The following is an 18580-nucleotide window of genomic DNA, read 5'->3' as shown; positions in this document are numbered from 1 at the left end:
AGATGGATGGGAGGATGGCCGAGGCGATTTTCTCGAGGTACCAAACCTGCCGTTCGGGTCAAGATGGCACTTTGGACTGCTCTTGTTGTCGCTCCGTTTGTCGTTTTGCTGGGGATTGGGGAACCGGATCTGGATGGACGCTTGGCAGGGACCAGCCGGATCCAAAGGCGGGGGTGTTCACTACTGTGCCGAACCCCACTCTTTTCCCTCACGCTGCACTTGTACAACTACATGTACTTACAGTACTTATTGGCACACGCTAATTAGCACGGTTGAGTGGAGCGTTCGCTGCCAGCTCTAAGTACTAGTAACACTGTAGGAGGTGTACTCCGTCCTGACACCTAGGTACAGAGAGAGAGAGCTTCGAGCTTGGAGTGAATCTGTGGAGTAATTACGGAGTAAGAGGTAAGTACTTGCAGTACCTAAAATAAACCCTACCAGCACCGCCTAGGGGCATAGAGTGACGCCGGCGATCAAGAAGAAAAAAAGGGGTACGCAATCAATACTAGGCACAAGTAGAAACGGACTCGGGCGTGGTCGGCTGTGAAGCTTGGGTTTGAAATCATTACATGGAGTGAATAGTTTCGCATGTGTTGCAGCATACAACCTGCTGCTCTCTGCTGGGCATTTTTAGTACTTGTGACGAAGTGGGCGGCAGGGCCAGAGCAGTACAGCAAAGTAGAGTGGTGATGCCGCTGATCTAACGGCGCAAACACGCCACCCAGTTACTACCAAAATCAGCGACGGGGGCACAAGGGAACGAATGAATGGGCAAGGTTGTCCCTACTTGTATTCCCGCCCGTTTATTCTCGTCGAACAGATACTTGTAATTGACATCATGACAAGGACGGCCCGCCATCCTCTCCCTCTTCCAAGCATCATATCGGAGCCCATTTGCTCTAGAACCTGCGATGCACAAAAAATGGCCTGGCGGTGGCATTTGAAGAATTGGACGGCCACCAGATCGAAGAGGGATACGGGAAAGAGGATATCCCGCTTATTCAGGATATCAGCAGGTATCATGATGGCCATGTACTGGGACGAGGAGGACGAGAACATCCAACATATGCCGGAGTTTGTTGAAGAGGAAACAGAGCAATCCGAGTGGACATTGCTGCTCTTGCTGCCGCTGCCTCTGCCGCTACTGCTACTGCTACTGCTACTGCTACGATGCGTTGGTAGTGTTAGGGTACGTTGGCAGGGGTTGACAGCTTGTGCAGCATATGCACAGATCTCCATGGTACTGAAGCAGCGGTGAGGCAACCGCCAGAAGGCAACAAGGCAAGGGCCGAGGTTCATGGCGGTCATGGTTCATAGAAGACCAGTACCATATACAGTAGGCAGGCACTTTCGTTGTTTCCTTTTTTCCTTCTTCCTTCCTTCCCTCTTTCCTTCCCTCCCTCTTTCCATTCTTCCTTCTTTCCTTCCCTCCCTCTTTCCTTCCATCTCTCTTACTTTCCATTTCTCTTTCCTTCCATCTCCTTTCCTTCCATCTCCTTTCCTTCCATCTCTCTTTCCGTCCATCTCTCTTCCTTCCATATCTCTTTCCTTCCCTCCCTCCCTCCCTCCTTCCTTCCTTCCTTCCTTCCTCCCTATGTTCAAGCCGTCAACAGACAGCTGGAAAGCATGTCCAGCTACGTGCAAACCACTGGCCGTCCTCCTACCACGATACTATACACACAAGACAATTCAATCATGGCTTCTTCTCGCCATGAAAATAGTTCTTCGGGAATAATAGCTGCCCGAGATTACCAAACATGGACAGCAGCCCATGATGATGGGTATTCGGCTCCACAGGACGTCATCTCTCTAGAGCAGCCATATGACAGCGTAGAACAGCCGTATGACAGCGTTGCTCAACACATACATACATGTATATTGCGTAGTCTGGTCATGGGTATTCCTCATGCCCATGCTATAGTATTTGCCAACCATGAATCATAGCTTGCGATAAAATGCACCCTCTTCGTTTGTGCATGCACATTGTATTGTTCATCGGACCGATCTGGCACCTTTCCACCGACGCAAACCTTATTCAGGCGCCCCTGAAACGCCCACGATGCCACGCTATCCGGAATGCGGACAACAGAGTAAAAGACTCCAATGACATCAACATGAATGAAATTGCACCGAACTTCGGCCCCGGCGCTTCTCTCCCCGGACGCGAGTTCGCCCCGCCGAGCGTCTCGCGGGCGGACCCATCTCCTGGAACACGGCGTCGAGTCTGGTTAGGTGCATGGGGTGCGCATTCGGTTCAAGTACATGGGTACGGTTCGCGAAGGAACGTCCTCCGATGCAGACGAACCGAGCTCCGAACCATTGTCGTTGAGAAATGCCGACAACAGTCGGAATGGTCATGAACGAGAGCGTTGGTTTTGCATGGGAGACCCGAAGCTCGTCTACAGGGCTCCCTCCCGACTTCTACGCTCAGTGTGAGGAGCAGTGCGTCCTCGGCGAGACACGAGGAGCTCGAGTGATGCATGATTGTCGTTAAGGGCGACAAGAAAAGCTGACTTCTAATTGCATTTGAATGATTGAAAAAGTGAAATCTACCTAATGGCTTGGTCTGTTTCGACGCCATGTTATGTTGTACCCATCCCGCCATGCCAGAACGCCAAGATTAGATACGCATCATTGAAATCCCCCGACAGCCCGCCGTCGCTGCCGTCGCTGCAACCACCCGGTCCGTACTCATCGTAGCTTGCCAAAGATGGACGTCATCAGGACCTTGGTAACGCGATACGGATCGGCGTTGGACGCGGGGCGACGATCCTCAAAGTATCCGTACCCCTTCGTCGCCGTTTCCCGGGGAATGCGGATCGACGTGCCACGGTTGGCGACGCCGTATGTGAACTGCTCGATGGAGCCGGTCTCGTGGCGGCCGGTGAGACGGAGCTCGTTATCCTCGCCGTACTCCTTGATGCACTCGATGTGGTGAGGTTCCAGCTTCTTGATGGCATCCTCGATGTGCTTCATGCCGCCCTCGGCACGCATCTCCTTGGTCGAGAAGTTGGAATGCAGACCGGCGCCGTTCCAGTCTCCGGGGATGGGCTTGGGATGCCACGAGACCTTGACACCGAAATCTTCGGCAACGCGCGCGAGGAAGAATCGGGCGATCCAAAGCTCGTCACCCACTACGGTCGCGTTAGCCTACCTTAAACGCAAAAAGAGCAGGGGGGGGGACGACGTACTCTTGATGCCCTCGCACGGACCAACCTGGAACTCCCACTGGCCACTGCTGACATTGTCAGCATGCTTGGTCGACGAAGCGAAGGGAACGAGTAGACTAGACGACGAGGTCATCCAACGAGACAGGAGGGACGTACGGCATGACTTCCGCATTGGTGCCGGAGATCTGGACGCCAGCGTCTACAGCGTTCCGTTAGCAACGGAGCTTGGCAACGAGGGCTAAAGCAGCACCGGCGCGGATGTACTTACACAGACAGGCCTTGTAATGTGACTCGACGACGTCACGCATGACGACCTTGCCGCTGCCAACACCGCAGTAGTAAGGACCCTGACTTGGGGGCTGTCAGCAGGCACGCTCGCACGGAGGGGGAGAGCCGAAAGCCTGGTGGTGGCGGGAGCGACTCACGGGGCAGGGAAACCGCCGGTAGGCCATCCGTAAGGCCGGTCGTCGTGGTCGAGAAGGGTGTACTCCTGCTCCAGGCCAAACCAGGGAACGCGGTCGGCGTAGGCCTCCATCACCTTGGCGCACTCATGTCGGTAGTTGAACTTGTTCGGCGTGCCGTCGGCGTTCCAGCACTCGGCGAGGACGATGATGTTGGGCGCGCCACGGAAGGGATCCGGGTAGACGGCCGCGGGTCGCAGGTAGACGTCCGAGTTGTCGCCCGGGGCCTGGTCGGTGGAGGAGCCGTCAAAGTTCCAGATGGGAAGATCCGCAGGTGTGTACTCCTTGACGGGAAGAGTCTGTGAAGAGGCGAGATTAGCCAAGCAGAACTGACGGTGGTGCAGGAGGCCTCTCTCCGTCTGTGCCTGTGCCTGTGCCTGCCCCCTCTCCCCCCCTGCGTGCTTTCCCCCCTGCTCTGTGCCTGCCGCCCTGTGCCTGCCGCTCCTGTGCCTTTCCTACGTCAGGTGGCAGAAGGAGGTGTGATGGGGCGCAGGCATTGGTGTGGAGGCCGATGGAGGGTAGGGGAGCCACGGCCGGAGTGAGACGTCATCATGGCGGGTTGGGGATGAAGCGTGAGCGAGGTCAACGTCGATTGGCCCGCTCCGGCCGTAAGAGTGGGGCGGGGAAGCGGCACGGAAGACCCTTTTCGGACCTTGGCTGGCCTGACCGGCCACGATGCCAAGACCAGCTGTGGCTGACGAGGATCCATGCATGACTGGCTGGTCAAGCGAACCCATAGCCTGTCGTTCCGTCCTTTGCCCGCCCCGGTTCCGGCTCGGTCGAGCGCTTGCGCTTGGCCGGTGACGCTTGCGCCAAGCCGAGCAGCACAGAGGACAGAGGACACAGGCGGGGGGGTGGTCGGACGGGGAACTCGACAACTCTTGGCCCATCCGGGACCGTGTTCCTCGCTCGCTCCGTCGCAGCGGCGGTGACGATGGCCGAAACAAGCGACGAGGATGGTCGAGCCAAGGTAGGGTCGGGGATTGAGGCAGAGGCAGGGGCAGAGGCAGAGGCAGAGAGTCACAATGAGGGGAGAAAACAAACTCACTCTGGACTTGGATCGCGTCTCGCCAACGGCGTCGACCCAGACGTACTCGGCCATGAGGTTTCCCTTTTGGTCGAGCTTCATGTATTTGTTGACCTGCCGCGCCGTTAGCACCGCTGTCCGTCGTATCATTTCGACCAAGGGCGACGTCGGCGAATCCGTCTTCAGGGGAGAGGATCACGTACGGTTTCCGTCCTCGATGAGAGAACCTCGCGGGTAGCCTAAGAGTCGGTTAGCGGTGCTGCCGCCGGGTTGCGCAAGCGTTGGGGGCTGCAGGTGCTGCTCTGGTGCCGGGGGCGCCGGTGGGGTCTCGCCGGTGGCCGATCTGAGGTATGGTGGTGGGAGAGACGAGCATGTGAATACGCACCATGGCTGTGATGGTTTTGGGAGCGCGGGCGCAACGAGTGGGAATGGGGCGGAAAGATGCGGTGGGAGAGCGAGGCTCGAGGCTGGAGATGCGAAAGGTGCGAGGTGAGAGGCGTGGATGAGTTGGAGCAAGCTGGCTATCAAGCGAAAAGTGTGGAAGTTTATGAACAAGTTCGAGCTGAAAGGGGGCCCTCGGGGGTTTTATGTCCTGGCCGATAAGCAGGCCGCATCGAGAGAGACGACAAAGTGCGACAGACACCCTCGACAAGGTACCGTCCCGACCTGCCCCGTAGTGCTCCTTGCTCGGGCTCGAAAGGTGTACGCTCTATTACTCCGTACACCACCGCACGCCCACCCACCACCCACACCGATCGGTACTTTGAGTGAGGTATAGATAAGGGAATCGCCAACGTGTGGCCGTTTGCTGGAGCGTGGCGAGGTGGCACAGGTGCACCTAAGAAGCCCCACATGGCCCATTAAGCACTCCGAACTCGTATCTGTACCGCGACCTCGATCCGAGCGAGGTACCTGCTTCACATGTACTGTACATGTCAGGAAGTGCCAGTACTTGTACTCCGTACCTGTACTTGTACTCGTGATTTCTCGCTCGCCCCTGCGTGCCTGATCTACTTACAAGTACGGAGTACGTAAGTAAGTAATACTAAGTATAGGTTCGAAGAGTCGACGAACTAAGTAGGCACACTTGTACGAGTACCAGCCGACCTACGACCTGGCACACATGCTTGTACCGGTACCTACCTACCTACGTACTCACCTGCTGGCACTCGAGAACATGACTTGCATGTGTTTTCGAGTGCAGTCAAGTTCAAGTACTTGAAACGCGACAGTCTACATGTACTCTCACGTATTCGTACTCTGTAGTGCCTACTTACCAGTAATTATCTGTACATGTTGCTCCGTATCTGGTATTTCTCCCACGACTAATATTCCCTCTCAACCAGGAACCAGTCAGAACTGTGCAGGTACATATGCATGCGCTTCGATTTGTGCGGCACATGTGCGGTAGGTCTACAGATTCTATTGTACTTGTGCAACCAAGTACAAGCATCCATCCAAAAGAGTACATGTACTCGGTGTACGGAATACAGTATACGGTTCGGAGTACGGAGTACAGTACTGTCAGTACGCCGAGATACGGAGTACGGAGTACATGTACTTGTACAAAGATGACAATCCCCATCCGTCCACACTCCCACCCGCATGGGTTGCCCTTCCTTTGGGGCACAGCGCCGTCAGCCCTGCACCGCTGTGCCGCAGCGAAAGATGGCCGTCGCTGGCATGTTGCCATCTGCTGGTGGCTCGATGCGACCAGTGCCTCCAACCGAATATTCATTCGATCGATTCGTTCCGTACCTGTCAGCCTGCGCATCTCAACATTGAGCCCACCGACGCCTTCACCATCGCGTGCGTCATGACCCTGAGTTCCGCGGCGGACAGGTACTTGCGCGATTCGAAGGCGCTTGCGCGAGTCTGGCCCGCCAACCCCCCCAGGTTTCTGTTTGAATGGCGCCGGTAGGATCCCTACCCCCGTAGCAATTTAGAATGTCCTCGCGCCCCGTACAGTACTGACACTTGTACAGTACTCCGTACGGAGCCATGTAAGTACAGAAAAGTAAGTACCTAGTAAGTAATACATTTTACAGTCGGTACGCTAATACACTGCAATTACAGTACTTGCCCAGTAAGTACATGTACACTCAGAGTACTGTACATACACAGCACGCACTCGGAGTGTCAGTGCAGGTACCGGCGCACCCACCACTCGACGAGCACTATAGGTCATGACTATAGCGGCAGGCACTTGGCCTGCGGCACTTGCTTATCGGCGACTCCCACCCATCGCGCCCTCGGGTAGCCACGGGTGATTCTGTTTTTCTCGCCGCATCTGGACTGTGGGAGTGCTGCGGGTTCATTGCACGTGCGGCAAGGCATACTGTAGTATTGCTGCAAAGTGGACAATTCCTTTCGACGACCGGCTTCATCGCTGCAGCGCGCCGCCTTCGTGGCGTTGAAGCGCCTGACGCACGTCGCCGGCTTCAGGGGCTTGTCACTGCTCTCTCGGCCGTACTCGCCGCCCGGCCTGGGCTGAGCAACGCATGCGGGATGCAGCTGTGTGGGGGTTGCCAGGGCAAGTCGCTCACACGCCGCGCCAATGCTGGTGGGGGGTCGCATGCGCTGGGGTAGCGGACAACGCCGCTGTTTCAGTGGCACGACACCCTTCCTCACGGATGGATCACGGCTGCACTTGGGCAGGTCACCAACGGTGTGGCAAGGTACATGCATGCATAGGTATACATGTAGCCGCGACATCATGCTTAAGGTACGCAGCTTAGTATTACGGAGTGCGCGAGCTGTACTCTCCTGCAGCGCGTAGTAATAAATACTTGCCCTGTGCTCCGTACCTCCTCGCAAGTACAAGCAAGTACAGTTCGCGGCAAGTACTGTCTGTACATGCGCAGTACAGTACAAGCACTCGGTAGAGAACGACAAATCGCAGCCCTGCTCCATAGATAGGGAACCGGATGTGCAGACAATTACGTACCTACTTCCTACTTTGGTGGCAGTAGGCAGGCACGGATAACAGTTCGTGGCGCTTACATGCACAGGTGCAGTACTGATGCGCATGTAAGTGCATGTACACTCACTGCCCTTGTGTTTGCACAAGTATTACTGTATTACTCATTTCGCGTGCACTGCACTTCCATGTCCGTACCAAGTACTAGGTGGATAGGGGCTGGCACGGAGTTTCCGTGATACGTACTGTACCTGTACAGTCCATTCTCGTTGCCGCCGATGACGATGCGTCCGTGGTGGACTGTGCTCGAAAGCATGGCATGGATGAGTTGCGCCGACATGATGCAATGATGCCACCGCACGCCTCCTATGGGTGCCATGCGTGTGATGCAACACGCTCGGTCGTCTCCTCGCCAACTACCGAGAGCATCCATCCGCCGAGCGAGGCGCTGGTGGCGTGGCGAAGCCACCCATGCCTCAGGAACAGGTGTGGTGGCCAGCCCACAGCACATGCTATTTTTGACCTGCGGAGTCGGCAGGGCAAAATATTAATTACATGCACTGTACTCCGTACTCCGTACAGACTACTTACAGTACAACCAAGTAAGTACATACAGTACACCCGCAGCACGCTGCGTGCCAAGTACTCCGTACCAAGGCACCGTATGCAGTGCCTAGCATGTGCAAGCCGGCGGCTCGAGGCAAGTACCTATTACCGAATCACAGCACTGTGAGTGCTGAATGCACGCATTACTTGCACATGAAAGGTGTAAGGTACAGTACAGTCTGCTGCTCCACACATGAACGTATAGCAATAATTAATACAATAACGGCGACCGAACGAGAATGCAATCGAGTCTGCGCCTCACGTGTGTGCCGACGGCAAAACAAGACAGAGTCACGAGCATGATGGCGGGATTCTCGGAAGAGGTAGTACCTAGCCGCGAGCCAAGACCGCTGCCGAGTCGAACACCCACCCTTCCCCTCCCCCTCCCGCGGCGACGCATCGTCGGGAAGGCAATCTCGCACGTTAGGCACGGCACATCCGGGGTAAGGGGGTCCATCCATCCATCCATCCATCCGTCCGTCCGTCCGTCCATTGGCCCCGTTCGGGTTTCCTGTATACTGCAACCTGTCGCGCTCCTCTGCTTGGCCGTTCCGAGCACGCACCTCCGATTCGAGGTGGTGGTCGATGACGGCGAAGGATGGTGTAGCGGCCTCGGCGTCGGTTGAGTGCAGGGCTCCCGTACCTGCACTCGGGTGCACATGCACACGTACCGTCCTCGCTTGCCGTCGGAATCCTTCCTTGTACGGAGTGCTGAGCGCGGAGTTCGGAGTACCGAGCGCATTGCCCCATATTCCTTGCGGGTTGTCAATACGCACTCGAATCGTTCTACGTACTTACGCACGCACATGTGCTCATCGTTATCATACCCGTATCCGTTCAAGGTGCAAGAAGCATGTATGAGTACGTACTTATCTATGCCCCGCGCTCCAGATGGCATTCCATGCAGCAGCTGACTGAAGGCAGCAACGATGATGGTGGAATCCATCCCATCGCCGACTGCCACAGCCCGGCCGGACAACGGGCGTGCGTCCTAGGTCGGTCGGCCCCATTCGGCGCCAGGTACGTACTTGTTGGGTCCCTTATCGTGACCCTGCCATTGGCCAGGCCCGACTGATCTTACTCGTATGGTGTATCACCCATGCTGATGGATGGCCAGCACTGGCCCCTAACTGGCTCCTACCGGACCTCGTTGAGCACACTTACTTGTACGTGTGACAAGGTAAGCCCCCTAGCCTTCCGCTGACGGGAACCGACCTCCTTGTTTGTGAGAGAACAAGTGTTCGACTATGGCCGCGAAAGCTTGTGGCGGGGCCGACATCGCACACCGATTCCTCCAGCGAAGTAAGTACTCTGTACTTGTACGGAGTGTTAGGCACCATGCGAGCGATTGGCAGTCCAAAAATGTTGGCTAACTTTTGCAGTAATGTTGTTTGCTGTGCGGATACCTGGAGCTGGAGTGGTTGACTCGCTCTACCCGAGTACCCAACTTCCGAGTTTGACTTCTCATCGTCCTGACCCCGAACATGTTCCCAACACGCCGTGATGGCCCGATACACGCACGCTTGCTTAGCACGGAACGAGCATATGTACTCGTGCAATTTCCTGTAAGTACACTGACCCCATCCAGTACTTGTGTTAGACTCTGGGCGTACCTAGTTATTACTGGTCATTACTCCGTGCACCTGCTGGTGCAGTCACAGGCTTCATGTACCTCCCAAGTACATGTACTTACGTGCACCTATTACCTATCACATCACGCACACCTAAGTACTTGCAAGTACAAGTACATACATCGTACGGTGTACTTATAGCTCAGTTCGGAGTGCTCCGTACGCGGCAATGATAAGTAAGTACAGTTAGTACATTGCCGGCCTTCGAGCTCGTCCACTCTTACGAAGTTGTTCGGAGCTGGCCAATCGCGATACTCGGGCGACACCTCGACTTCACCCGCTGCGACACGGTGTCGTCGTGGCCATGACCATCTGCCACAAAAGTATTCGCACCCTATCCGGCCCGTTTCTCCCTCTCTGTCTCGGCACCGCGTCGCCGCCAGGTGCCCCTTGCTTACACATCCTGCTTACGTGAACGGCAATCCACGAATAGGCACAGCCTCCTACGCCGCAGCCGCCTGTGCTGTTGGCACTTGCTTGCAGTCCATGCACTTGTCCCTCCATGCGGCCGCCGACGAGACTAGCAGAGGCGACCTATCCGCCTTGTCGCCTTTCAGTTCCAGCCTTGTCCTCGGGTGGGCAAGGAAGCTTCGCGCAAGTATTCGGACGGCGGCGCAGAATCTCACTTCCCCCCGGAACCCTTCCTGGAGCCGCGTCCTACTGTACTCCGTAGGTGTAGCCCACCTCGCGAGCCTCCCTCCGCCTTTTAAGGTGCCTTTCAAGGTGCTTTTCAAGGTCAATTCCCCCCAGAGTTATCCCCATCGTCATGCACTCTGGCCTTCGTACCTATATCAGGATGTATTGTACACTGTATAGTACGTGCACCAAGACGATGCATCACGAGCGCTCTGGAATTTCGCCCTAGGATTCGCGGCCAGCCAGGCGGTCGGTCGGTCGGTCGAGGCCGACAAACGTCAGCCAGGTTGTCGGCTGAATCCTGACACTCGTAATCATTGCAAGTACATACTTGCATGTCTGACGGCCATCCTGACACTTGTGGGCCCCCTTTCCGTTTGGCCTTGCCATTTGTCCGAACCCGACAGGACGAGAAATGTCATTGCCCCTATTATCTGCGGGCTTCGGTCCGGTGAGACATGATTCGCGTCCTTGCAACGTTGGCCAGAAACATCGATCCCTCTCTTTGCTTCGTGCCGTGTGTCTTGCTCCCGAATGGCCAGCCGCTAGCCACCGATGGGCGGGCGGGACGGTGGTGATCTGCACCCGCTACCCGCTACATGTTCCAAAATGACGTGAGGTCTCGCATGCGCGTCCGAGTCGTTGGTTATCGGTCCGCAGTACGGAGTGAGTGTAGTGCATGCATGTCTGTTCGATGCTGCACTTGCAACACTTGTGCAGTGCGTGGGTACGGAGTGCCTGCGACAGGCATGAATGCCCTGGACCGCGTCCGGAGTAACCTAGGTGCACTCCGTCCATTGGGCGCTTTCGGGCCTTCCATCCGCTCGGGATGTTACGTACTTGTGTGCAAGCAGCGGGATCATCATGCATGCATTACTAATGGGAGGAATGATGGACGAGTCGATTGTCATGGCGAACCAGGCCAGGGTCGGGCGCGATAGCCGCGACGCTGACGCGAGCACGGCATAGCTTGGGTTGCGGCCGTCTCGAATGTTAACATTGCTTGAGAGCTCCTCTGGTCGCATCGGCCAGGGCTGCGCACGCTATGCGAATCCCTTTCATCGGCAATACCATAGATTCGCATCAGTCTCCCATGCGCTTTCGTCCCAATCTCCGACGGAGCTTCTTTATATTATTTCTTGCCCGAATCCTCCTTCAGAGAGACGATGCGATTGAGGACAATCTTGTCGGCGGTGGAATCGGAATCGACGGCCTGCGGCGGTGTCAGTTGCGGCTCCACTTGCACGCGCAGGCGGTGATGCAGCAACGCCGCCACTCACGAAATAGCCAACGCGCATCGCCTGGAAGCGCACGCTTTCTGGTCCGCTCGTCCCGCTCGCTTCGCCGGCCGTGGCCGGCCAGGGTGCCCTAGCCTGGATCTCAGAGAATCCGGCCTCGATCAAGGCGTCTTTGTGGACGACCAAGCTGTTTGGGTTGACGTCGTTCAGGAAGCCGCCTTCGACGGCCGAAGGATCGTCCGACTTGAACAGCTGGTTGTAGATTCGAGCCTCCACCTTGGCCGAACCCTCCGGCACCCAGGTAATATACGTCTTGGGCTTGGCCTCCTTGTCGAAGACGGCACTGACGCCAGTGACGAGGCCCGTCGTTTCGTCCTTGGTGAAGCTCGTAGCCTTGATGGGATACGGCGTTTGGAAGAGTCCGACGGCCTTGCCGGGCGCGAGTCGGAAGTATCCTTTGCTGTCCTCCTCGCGGAAGTCGGAGCGGTCGATGTAGACCGTCTTGGTGAACTTGACCTTGTGGGAGCCGAACTTGGCGTCCTTTGTCGAGTAGGGCGTGTCGACCTCCATCTCCTCCACGTGATCCTCGATGGTGACGGGAACCGGGTCCAGGATGAGCATGATGCGGGGGACCGTGTGCTCGAGGTATCGGCGGACAGACTGCTCGAAGCGGGCGATGGAGATGATGGTCCGCGCCGTCGTCACGCCAAGTTCGTTGATGAAGGAGAGGAGGGCGCCGGGCGGTACGCCTCTTCGCTTGATGGCGATGAGGGTATGCAGCCGAGGGTCGTCCCAGCCTGCGACAATCTTCCCCTCGACGAGCTTCTTGAGCGCCCGCTTGCTCATGATGGTGCCGCTGACGTTCAGCCGGCCTGGGAGGAGGGGGTGGAAGACGTCAGCCGAAGAGTGCACTCTTCCTACCACGGACGGCTGTCGCCACTGCCTGCAAGGGTCGCCGGCCAAGCAGGCGCGTGGCCGTATCGGGAGGCAGACGTACCGAATTCTCGCTGCATCGGCTCGTACACGCCGAGTGTCCTGTTGAGCCAGTCGTAACTCTCCCTCGACAGGATGAATTCGGTCGTGCAGAGACTGTGAGTGATTCCCTCGAAGCTGTCGCACAAGCAGTGGGTGAAGTCGTAGGTGGGAAACATCTTCCACTCGGGCGCCCGCACATGACTCTTCTGCTGCTTCGGTATCCTGTAGGCGGCGAGGTCCCACATCTGAGGATTTCCGCTGGTGATGTCTTGCTTCATGCGCAGGAAGGCGGATCGGGGCTCGTACTTGCCGTCGTGCATGTCCTTGAACTTGGCCAAGTTGGTGGCAACGTCCTGGTCGGCATGCTGGCAGCGGAACCTCGGTCCTTCCTTGCCGTCCTTGCCGCCGCGCTGCAGCTTGATCTCCTCCTCGCCGCAGTGGCACACGTAGGCCTTCTCCTTCTTGACGAGCTCTATGGCGAGCTCGTAGAGCTTTTGGAAGTTGTCGCTCGAGTGGGTGATTTCATCGGGTGTGAAGCCGAGCCATTTGATGATCTTGACGATCCATTCGAAGTAGATCTCTTCTTCCTCGTCCGGGTTCGTGTCGTCGAATCTGCAATCGATTCAGGAGTTAGTTCGTCGGAAAAGTCGAGCCGTCAAGGTACCTCAAGATCTGGGAAGCAGGTCAGGTCAGGTCAGCCAGCGGTCGATGCATCGGACGACGGGCGTGCGTGGACGCGTGCGTACCGTCCTGCCGCCGTGGTATTTCGCGAAGCCAAAGTCGATGGCGATCGCCTTGGCGTGCCCGAGGTGCAGATAGCCGTTCGGCTCCGGTGGAAAGCGGGTGACGACCGGCTTGACGGGACGGTCCCTGAAGACGTCGGCGAGGAAGCCTTGCTTGAACATGGCTTGGGGGTCGAGCTCGACGACCTCTTCCCGCTTCGCTTTCGGCGTCGACGCAACCCCCTTCGGCTGGGGATTCTCGGCTTGCTTCGCGCGAGCGTCGGCCTGTGCCGCTTTCCGCGCCCGCTTCTGCAGTCGTTTCTTCAGCTCGTTCCGCGTCACCATTTCGCCTGTGCCTTCGTCCAGCACGAGCTTGACGGTAGCTTCCGTCACGTCAGCAACTGGATCCGGCATTATGGATTAGGTTACGGCTTGATCGAATTTGCAGATGTTTCGAGCCGACGACGAGGTGGGACGGAGTCGTGATGGAAGGGGAGCAGAAGGGTGTGCTGAAACCGTTGTCGGATAATTAATTCATCCAGCGTCGAGTGACTTGAGTCAAAAACCGCGGGGTAATTATGTTTATTAGTGGCAGTCGATTTTGGATGTCCTTTCCGAACAACAACTATTAATAATACTGGTTGGCTCGGTACCGCCGCCAGCAATGAGTACCTAAGTTCTCCGTACTCCGTACTGTAAGTAATTACAAGCAGTACTCCGTACTTAAGTACAGTACTGTACAGTAAGTACAGTAAGAACTTACAGTAAGTTAGTACCTAGTAAGTAAGTACTGAGTGCAGAAAATAGTGGGTAAATAGATGCACGAGCTGTGGACACCGCCTTCCCCATTGGGCTTTGCCAAATGGGCCTGTTGGGGCCATGCCGCCTTGCAGCGGCCGCCCGCCGCTGTAAAGTACTTACTGTATTACTTGTAATTACTTAGGTGAAGGCTGGAAACGAAGGGGTGCCTGTATTTTCAAGTAGTGTACACGTAGGTTACGGGGTAATAATATTACAAGTTTTGTTGCGGACGAGCACCCACCTATCGATCGAGGTGGCTGTCGAAGTCGAGGAAGTCCTATTCTCGCCCACCACCTACGCGTCTGTTGGGTATTCTGCATCACAAGCGGGATATCGATGGTCAAAGAGAATAGGATTGCGATTCAGCGAGAGGAATTTGATAATATCATCAATGTACGGAGTACTCCGTACATGTACACATATGTGCCTATCGTTCCGATCTAACCAATCATGCCGCAGTCGCTGACGCAGTCGCTGAGGGATCCGTGTCAATACTCAATATCCAATGCACCCTTCTACGCTACTCTCCTTCCTCGGGCGTCCACAGCATCGGACCCGTGCAAATGTTTTCCTGTGCGTAGGAGCGGTACCTATCCAAAATATCCGTCGATTTCATACCGCCGTTCTCGGCAGGGTTGACTTGGGTCACGTAGCTGAAGTGGGCGACGACGCCCCCGCCATCTGCAACAGCGTCTATAGAGTGTCAGCAGAGCGGTCTCATAGACGAGGGTGGCAAAGGACCTACGTCTTCCGAGCTTCTTGGGCATATCAACAGTAAAGTATTGTTCATCGACCCCCTGGATGGGCTTTACGGCATTAATATCTCGGCCCATCATAGCAATAAACTGTATGCTCGCCCGCTTAAACTGAAAATCCCAGGTCCGGAATCTATACTGCTGCAGCTCGTTCTTTTCGAGATGCTCGTGCAGGCTGTAGTGCTGCTGCGCGCCAATCTGCCACATGAACCAGCTTACCCCCCAGGGGTCATACTGTATTTGGCTGATGGGCGTCTTGTCGAGCGGATCGGAGCCATCGCTGCTTGGCGACGTTACCGGAAGCCAGCGGTGCTTCTTCTGATGGGCAGTATTCCAGTTGTTCTCGATCTTGGGATCCTTAAAGTTCCCGCCCCAGGCTGGCAGGTGGGACGGGCGCCAATCGGTACCGTTACCATCCTCGGCCGTCGGGTACTCCCGGTCCAGCTCTGGCAGGTATGGCCTGACGGCGCCGAGGTTTGTATGAACCCAGCTAAGGAGGGGATGGTTTACAACATTGGCCGAGACAAGGAAGAACTCGGGCCGTGTATGCTTGGTTTCAACAATAGACGCGATAGCCGTATCCTCAATGTAAATCTACCACGCAGGTCGGTAAGTATACGAGTAGCAAACCAGGGACGGCAAGAAGGCAAGAGGAGGGAGCAGGGGTGGGGGGGAAGGGGATAATAACGTACAATGTCGTCGTCTATCTTAACATACAAAATATCGTCTTTGATTTCGTCATATGCGTTGGAGTAGCCATCCTGGTCCAGGTTTTGGACATCTTGCGCGACATAGTCGGCTTCGCTCTCGACGACCTTGTCGAGGAAAGCAAGGTCGGTCGCGTCGGCCGTGTGCTTGAGCCAAATAACGCCATCGAGCCAGCCGCCGTTCTTAACCAAGTTGCGCTGTTACTACTGTTAGCAGACAGGACGCGAAACCGTCGGGGATGCGGTGCGGCGATGGGTCGCAGGCAAGGACTATGGAACGGGGAGGGTCTAGGTGGGCAAACCTTAAGGTAGCAGTCCAGGATCGAGACAGTTTGACGGCGGCCGAAGAATACAAGGCCCATCACTTTCGGTAAGTCATGCGGTTTCGGCCGGTCGGAAAAGGCCGACGATGCTTTCTTGCTCGTCTGCGCCGGACGATGCCCGAGATGTAGACTCGAATGGGAAACCGGTGCCGAGCTCTCGGCGTGGCCCTGGGAGCGATCGTATTCGAAAAGGTCAAAGGAAGAATGGCCGAAATAGTAGAGAAGCAGGAGCACGACGGCGGCAGCGGCGCCAGGAAGGAGCCTCGGGGACACCCAGTTGCGTATCATGGTGAACGAAGCGCTTCGGTCAATCGTTCGCATCCAGACGAACGCACAGACGAGCAGAACGGTAGAGGCAGAAGAAATATAACTATAAGCATAGTATTTGGTTAGGGAAGGGCGTAAGTACTGTAAGTAAGTACTTAGGGACCCCATCTGTTCTCATTCAATCTCGCCTATTTCCTCAATCTTTTCATGTCAACAAGGCGGAAAAAGGCCTTCGCGGTCCCCACTTCAACCATACCTGCACAGTTCGTTTTGCTACCACAAACCACTGCAGGGCCCTCCAGCAAGTTACAAGTATACTAGCTTGAGTATAGTGGCATTATAGTTGCCCCTTACTGTGCAGTACTCCGTACTGTAAGTAAGTACTTGTGTCAGTGCTTGCCCCACGTCGAACGTACTGTACTTTCGTTCGATGCAGAAGGCGGTTGGACACCACGCGCCTGTGATGGTGGCATATGGCCGTCTCTGAACTTGAGCGCCACCAGCCGGCACTAGAGGAATGATGGGGGGTCCATCGCCCCATCGCTTGCCTTCCACCCTTGTGTGAGCAAGGATGAAACAACAAGTACAGTAAAGACTGTAGTACGTGAACTATAACTTTCCCAGTAGGGTTTTCTGTGCTTGCATCAGGCTACAGACATGTAGATTCTGCACCTAGCCCAAGGTGTACTCGCACCTAATCCGGCTAGATGGCAGGGCCGATGGACCACGTACAAGGATGAGTAAGTACAATAAAAGAGCTACCCGAGTAGGAAGCATGAGACTTGCTTGTGGTGACGAGTCGTACTTACAGTACGAAGTAATATGATGCGACAGATAGTAAGGGGGATCCGCCCTGACTAGGGCTACAACGAATCAAGTATCGTGAGATGGGTCAGAATCAATCTATTGGTGTTCTTCTTCATGCTGTTGTTGCCTACCACCAGGTGTCCTCAGCGCCTGCTTGCACAGGCATGGAAGTGGATACCGTTACGTAACTAACTACCCGGACTTTGACCCCGTTACAGGCCCGTTGGGGCAACAAAGTACAGTACTTAAATAATACTACAATACTTAAGTACTTGTAGCCAAGTGCGCCGGGCAAGAGCAGGGTCGGCTCACTGAATTCGTGTCGCCGTTTGCGTTTATCTCCCCTCCCCTCCCCCCTCCCCCAGACCATTCTCTCTTGCATTTCGCCGCGTCAGTCGAACGTTCGGTCGACGTCGGCACTGGGTTATTGCCCAGGTCAGGGATACAGGGCCAAGGCAATTGCATGCCTAGGTGTACAACGTAGTTGGCTGTACCTGAACGGGGTATTAAGTATCACTTGTGCTCCGAACTACAGGAGCCATGCGCGACTGACTCGAAGACAGACAGACGACATGGTCACGATTGTACACGTAAGTACAGTACACGACACCGGTGCAGAGTAATTCATTACGGAGTACGGAGTAATGATTGATTATTACTACTCGTGCATGTACCAATACGGAGTAGACATGTACTTATACATGCATGTAGGTGTAAGTACAGTAGTACGGGGTTTACCACACGGAGTCATGCATGTACTGTACTTAAGTACAAGTGCACTGCACATGTACATGTACTGCATGCAGTACGAGTTCTTGTAAGTGCTTGTCTACAGTACCTTTATTGTTGTAAGTACAGTACAACTAAAAGTGTACTTGTTGTACTTACATGTAGTTGTACTTACATGTACTTAGTTGTACTCCGGACAATGCGGTGTATTATTACTCGTTGGCGTTATCTAACCCGTAAGTACGGAGTACGTACTTAATTCTCCGTAGCCAACCCACCGATGTTTCGACTAACTTACTTAAGGGCAGTAACCAAATCAGGTAGTACGCAGTTGGTGCCAAGGTGCTGCCGGCTTTGCGAGCCGCCCAATATCCTTTCAGCAACGAAACCTGTACTTGCACCAATCTGGTCGGCGCCTGGCTCCTAGGTACTTCGAAAGAAATACCAAAACGCAGCTCCGGGCCTCAGGCGGTGATGATTCCATTTTCAAGCCGGCGGCGTGGCCCGTTCTTCTGAACGAACACAGTGGCCTTACATCAATGACAAGATTGATTTCGCGCACAATGAACACCTTCTCCTCTCTACCCGGTCCGGTGAGGCAGTTTGCCCAGTCGAATGACGGGTCTGCTGGATCATGTAAGTAAGTATTACTTGCTTGGTATTTTTAGTATTGTTACTGCTTCAATTGTCCACGGATAATCAGGTGCACTGCACTGTACTTGCACAACTTGCACTAATTATGTGTACTTACTCCGTACATGTATTATTGCATGTATTATTACTCCGTAGTTGTACTTAAGTAAGT

General features: G+C 55.3%; 3 protein-coding genes across 3 annotated transcripts; all 3 read right to left on the bottom strand.

Moving 5' to 3' along the window:
• Positions 1-2691: 2691 nt before the first annotated feature.
• On the bottom strand, positions 2692-5046 carry DCS_05072 (Glutamine synthetase; the record flags this gene model as incomplete). The annotated part of the gene is made up of 8 exons (XM_040802378.1): positions 2692-3134; positions 3192-3235; positions 3327-3369; positions 3439-3521; positions 3596-3930; positions 4680-4772; positions 4862-4897; positions 5044-5046. The coding sequence occupies 8 exons, from the start codon at positions 5044-5046 to the stop codon at positions 2692-2694; spliced, it is 1080 nt and encodes a 359-aa protein (XP_040657411.1).
• Positions 5047-11583: 6537 nt separating this feature from the next.
• DCS_05071 (glutaminyl-tRNA synthetase) lies at positions 11584-13800 on the bottom strand (the record flags this gene model as incomplete). The annotated part of the gene is made up of 5 exons (XM_040802377.1): positions 11584-11664; positions 11732-12561; positions 12687-13276; positions 13329-13336; positions 13411-13800. The coding sequence occupies 5 exons, from the start codon at positions 13798-13800 to the stop codon at positions 11584-11586; spliced, it is 1899 nt and encodes a 632-aa protein (XP_040657410.1).
• A 907-nt stretch (positions 13801-14707) lies between these two features.
• On the bottom strand, positions 14708-16260 carry DCS_05070 (uncharacterized protein; the record flags this gene model as incomplete). The annotated part of the gene is made up of 4 exons (XM_040802376.1): positions 14708-14880; positions 14933-15536; positions 15635-15847; positions 15952-16260. The coding sequence occupies 4 exons, from the start codon at positions 16258-16260 to the stop codon at positions 14708-14710; spliced, it is 1299 nt and encodes a 432-aa protein (XP_040657409.1).
• Positions 16261-18580: the final 2320 nt, after the last annotated feature.

The sequence above is a fragment of the Drechmeria coniospora genome, chromosome 02, assembly GCF_001625195.1.
Source record: "Drechmeria coniospora strain ARSEF 6962 chromosome 02, whole genome shotgun sequence".
Lineage (NCBI taxonomy): Eukaryota > Fungi > Ascomycota > Sordariomycetes > Hypocreales > Ophiocordycipitaceae > Drechmeria > Drechmeria coniospora.
The sequence above is the reverse complement of the archived record's forward strand: the minus strand, read 5'-3'. Positions and strand labels throughout refer to the sequence as shown.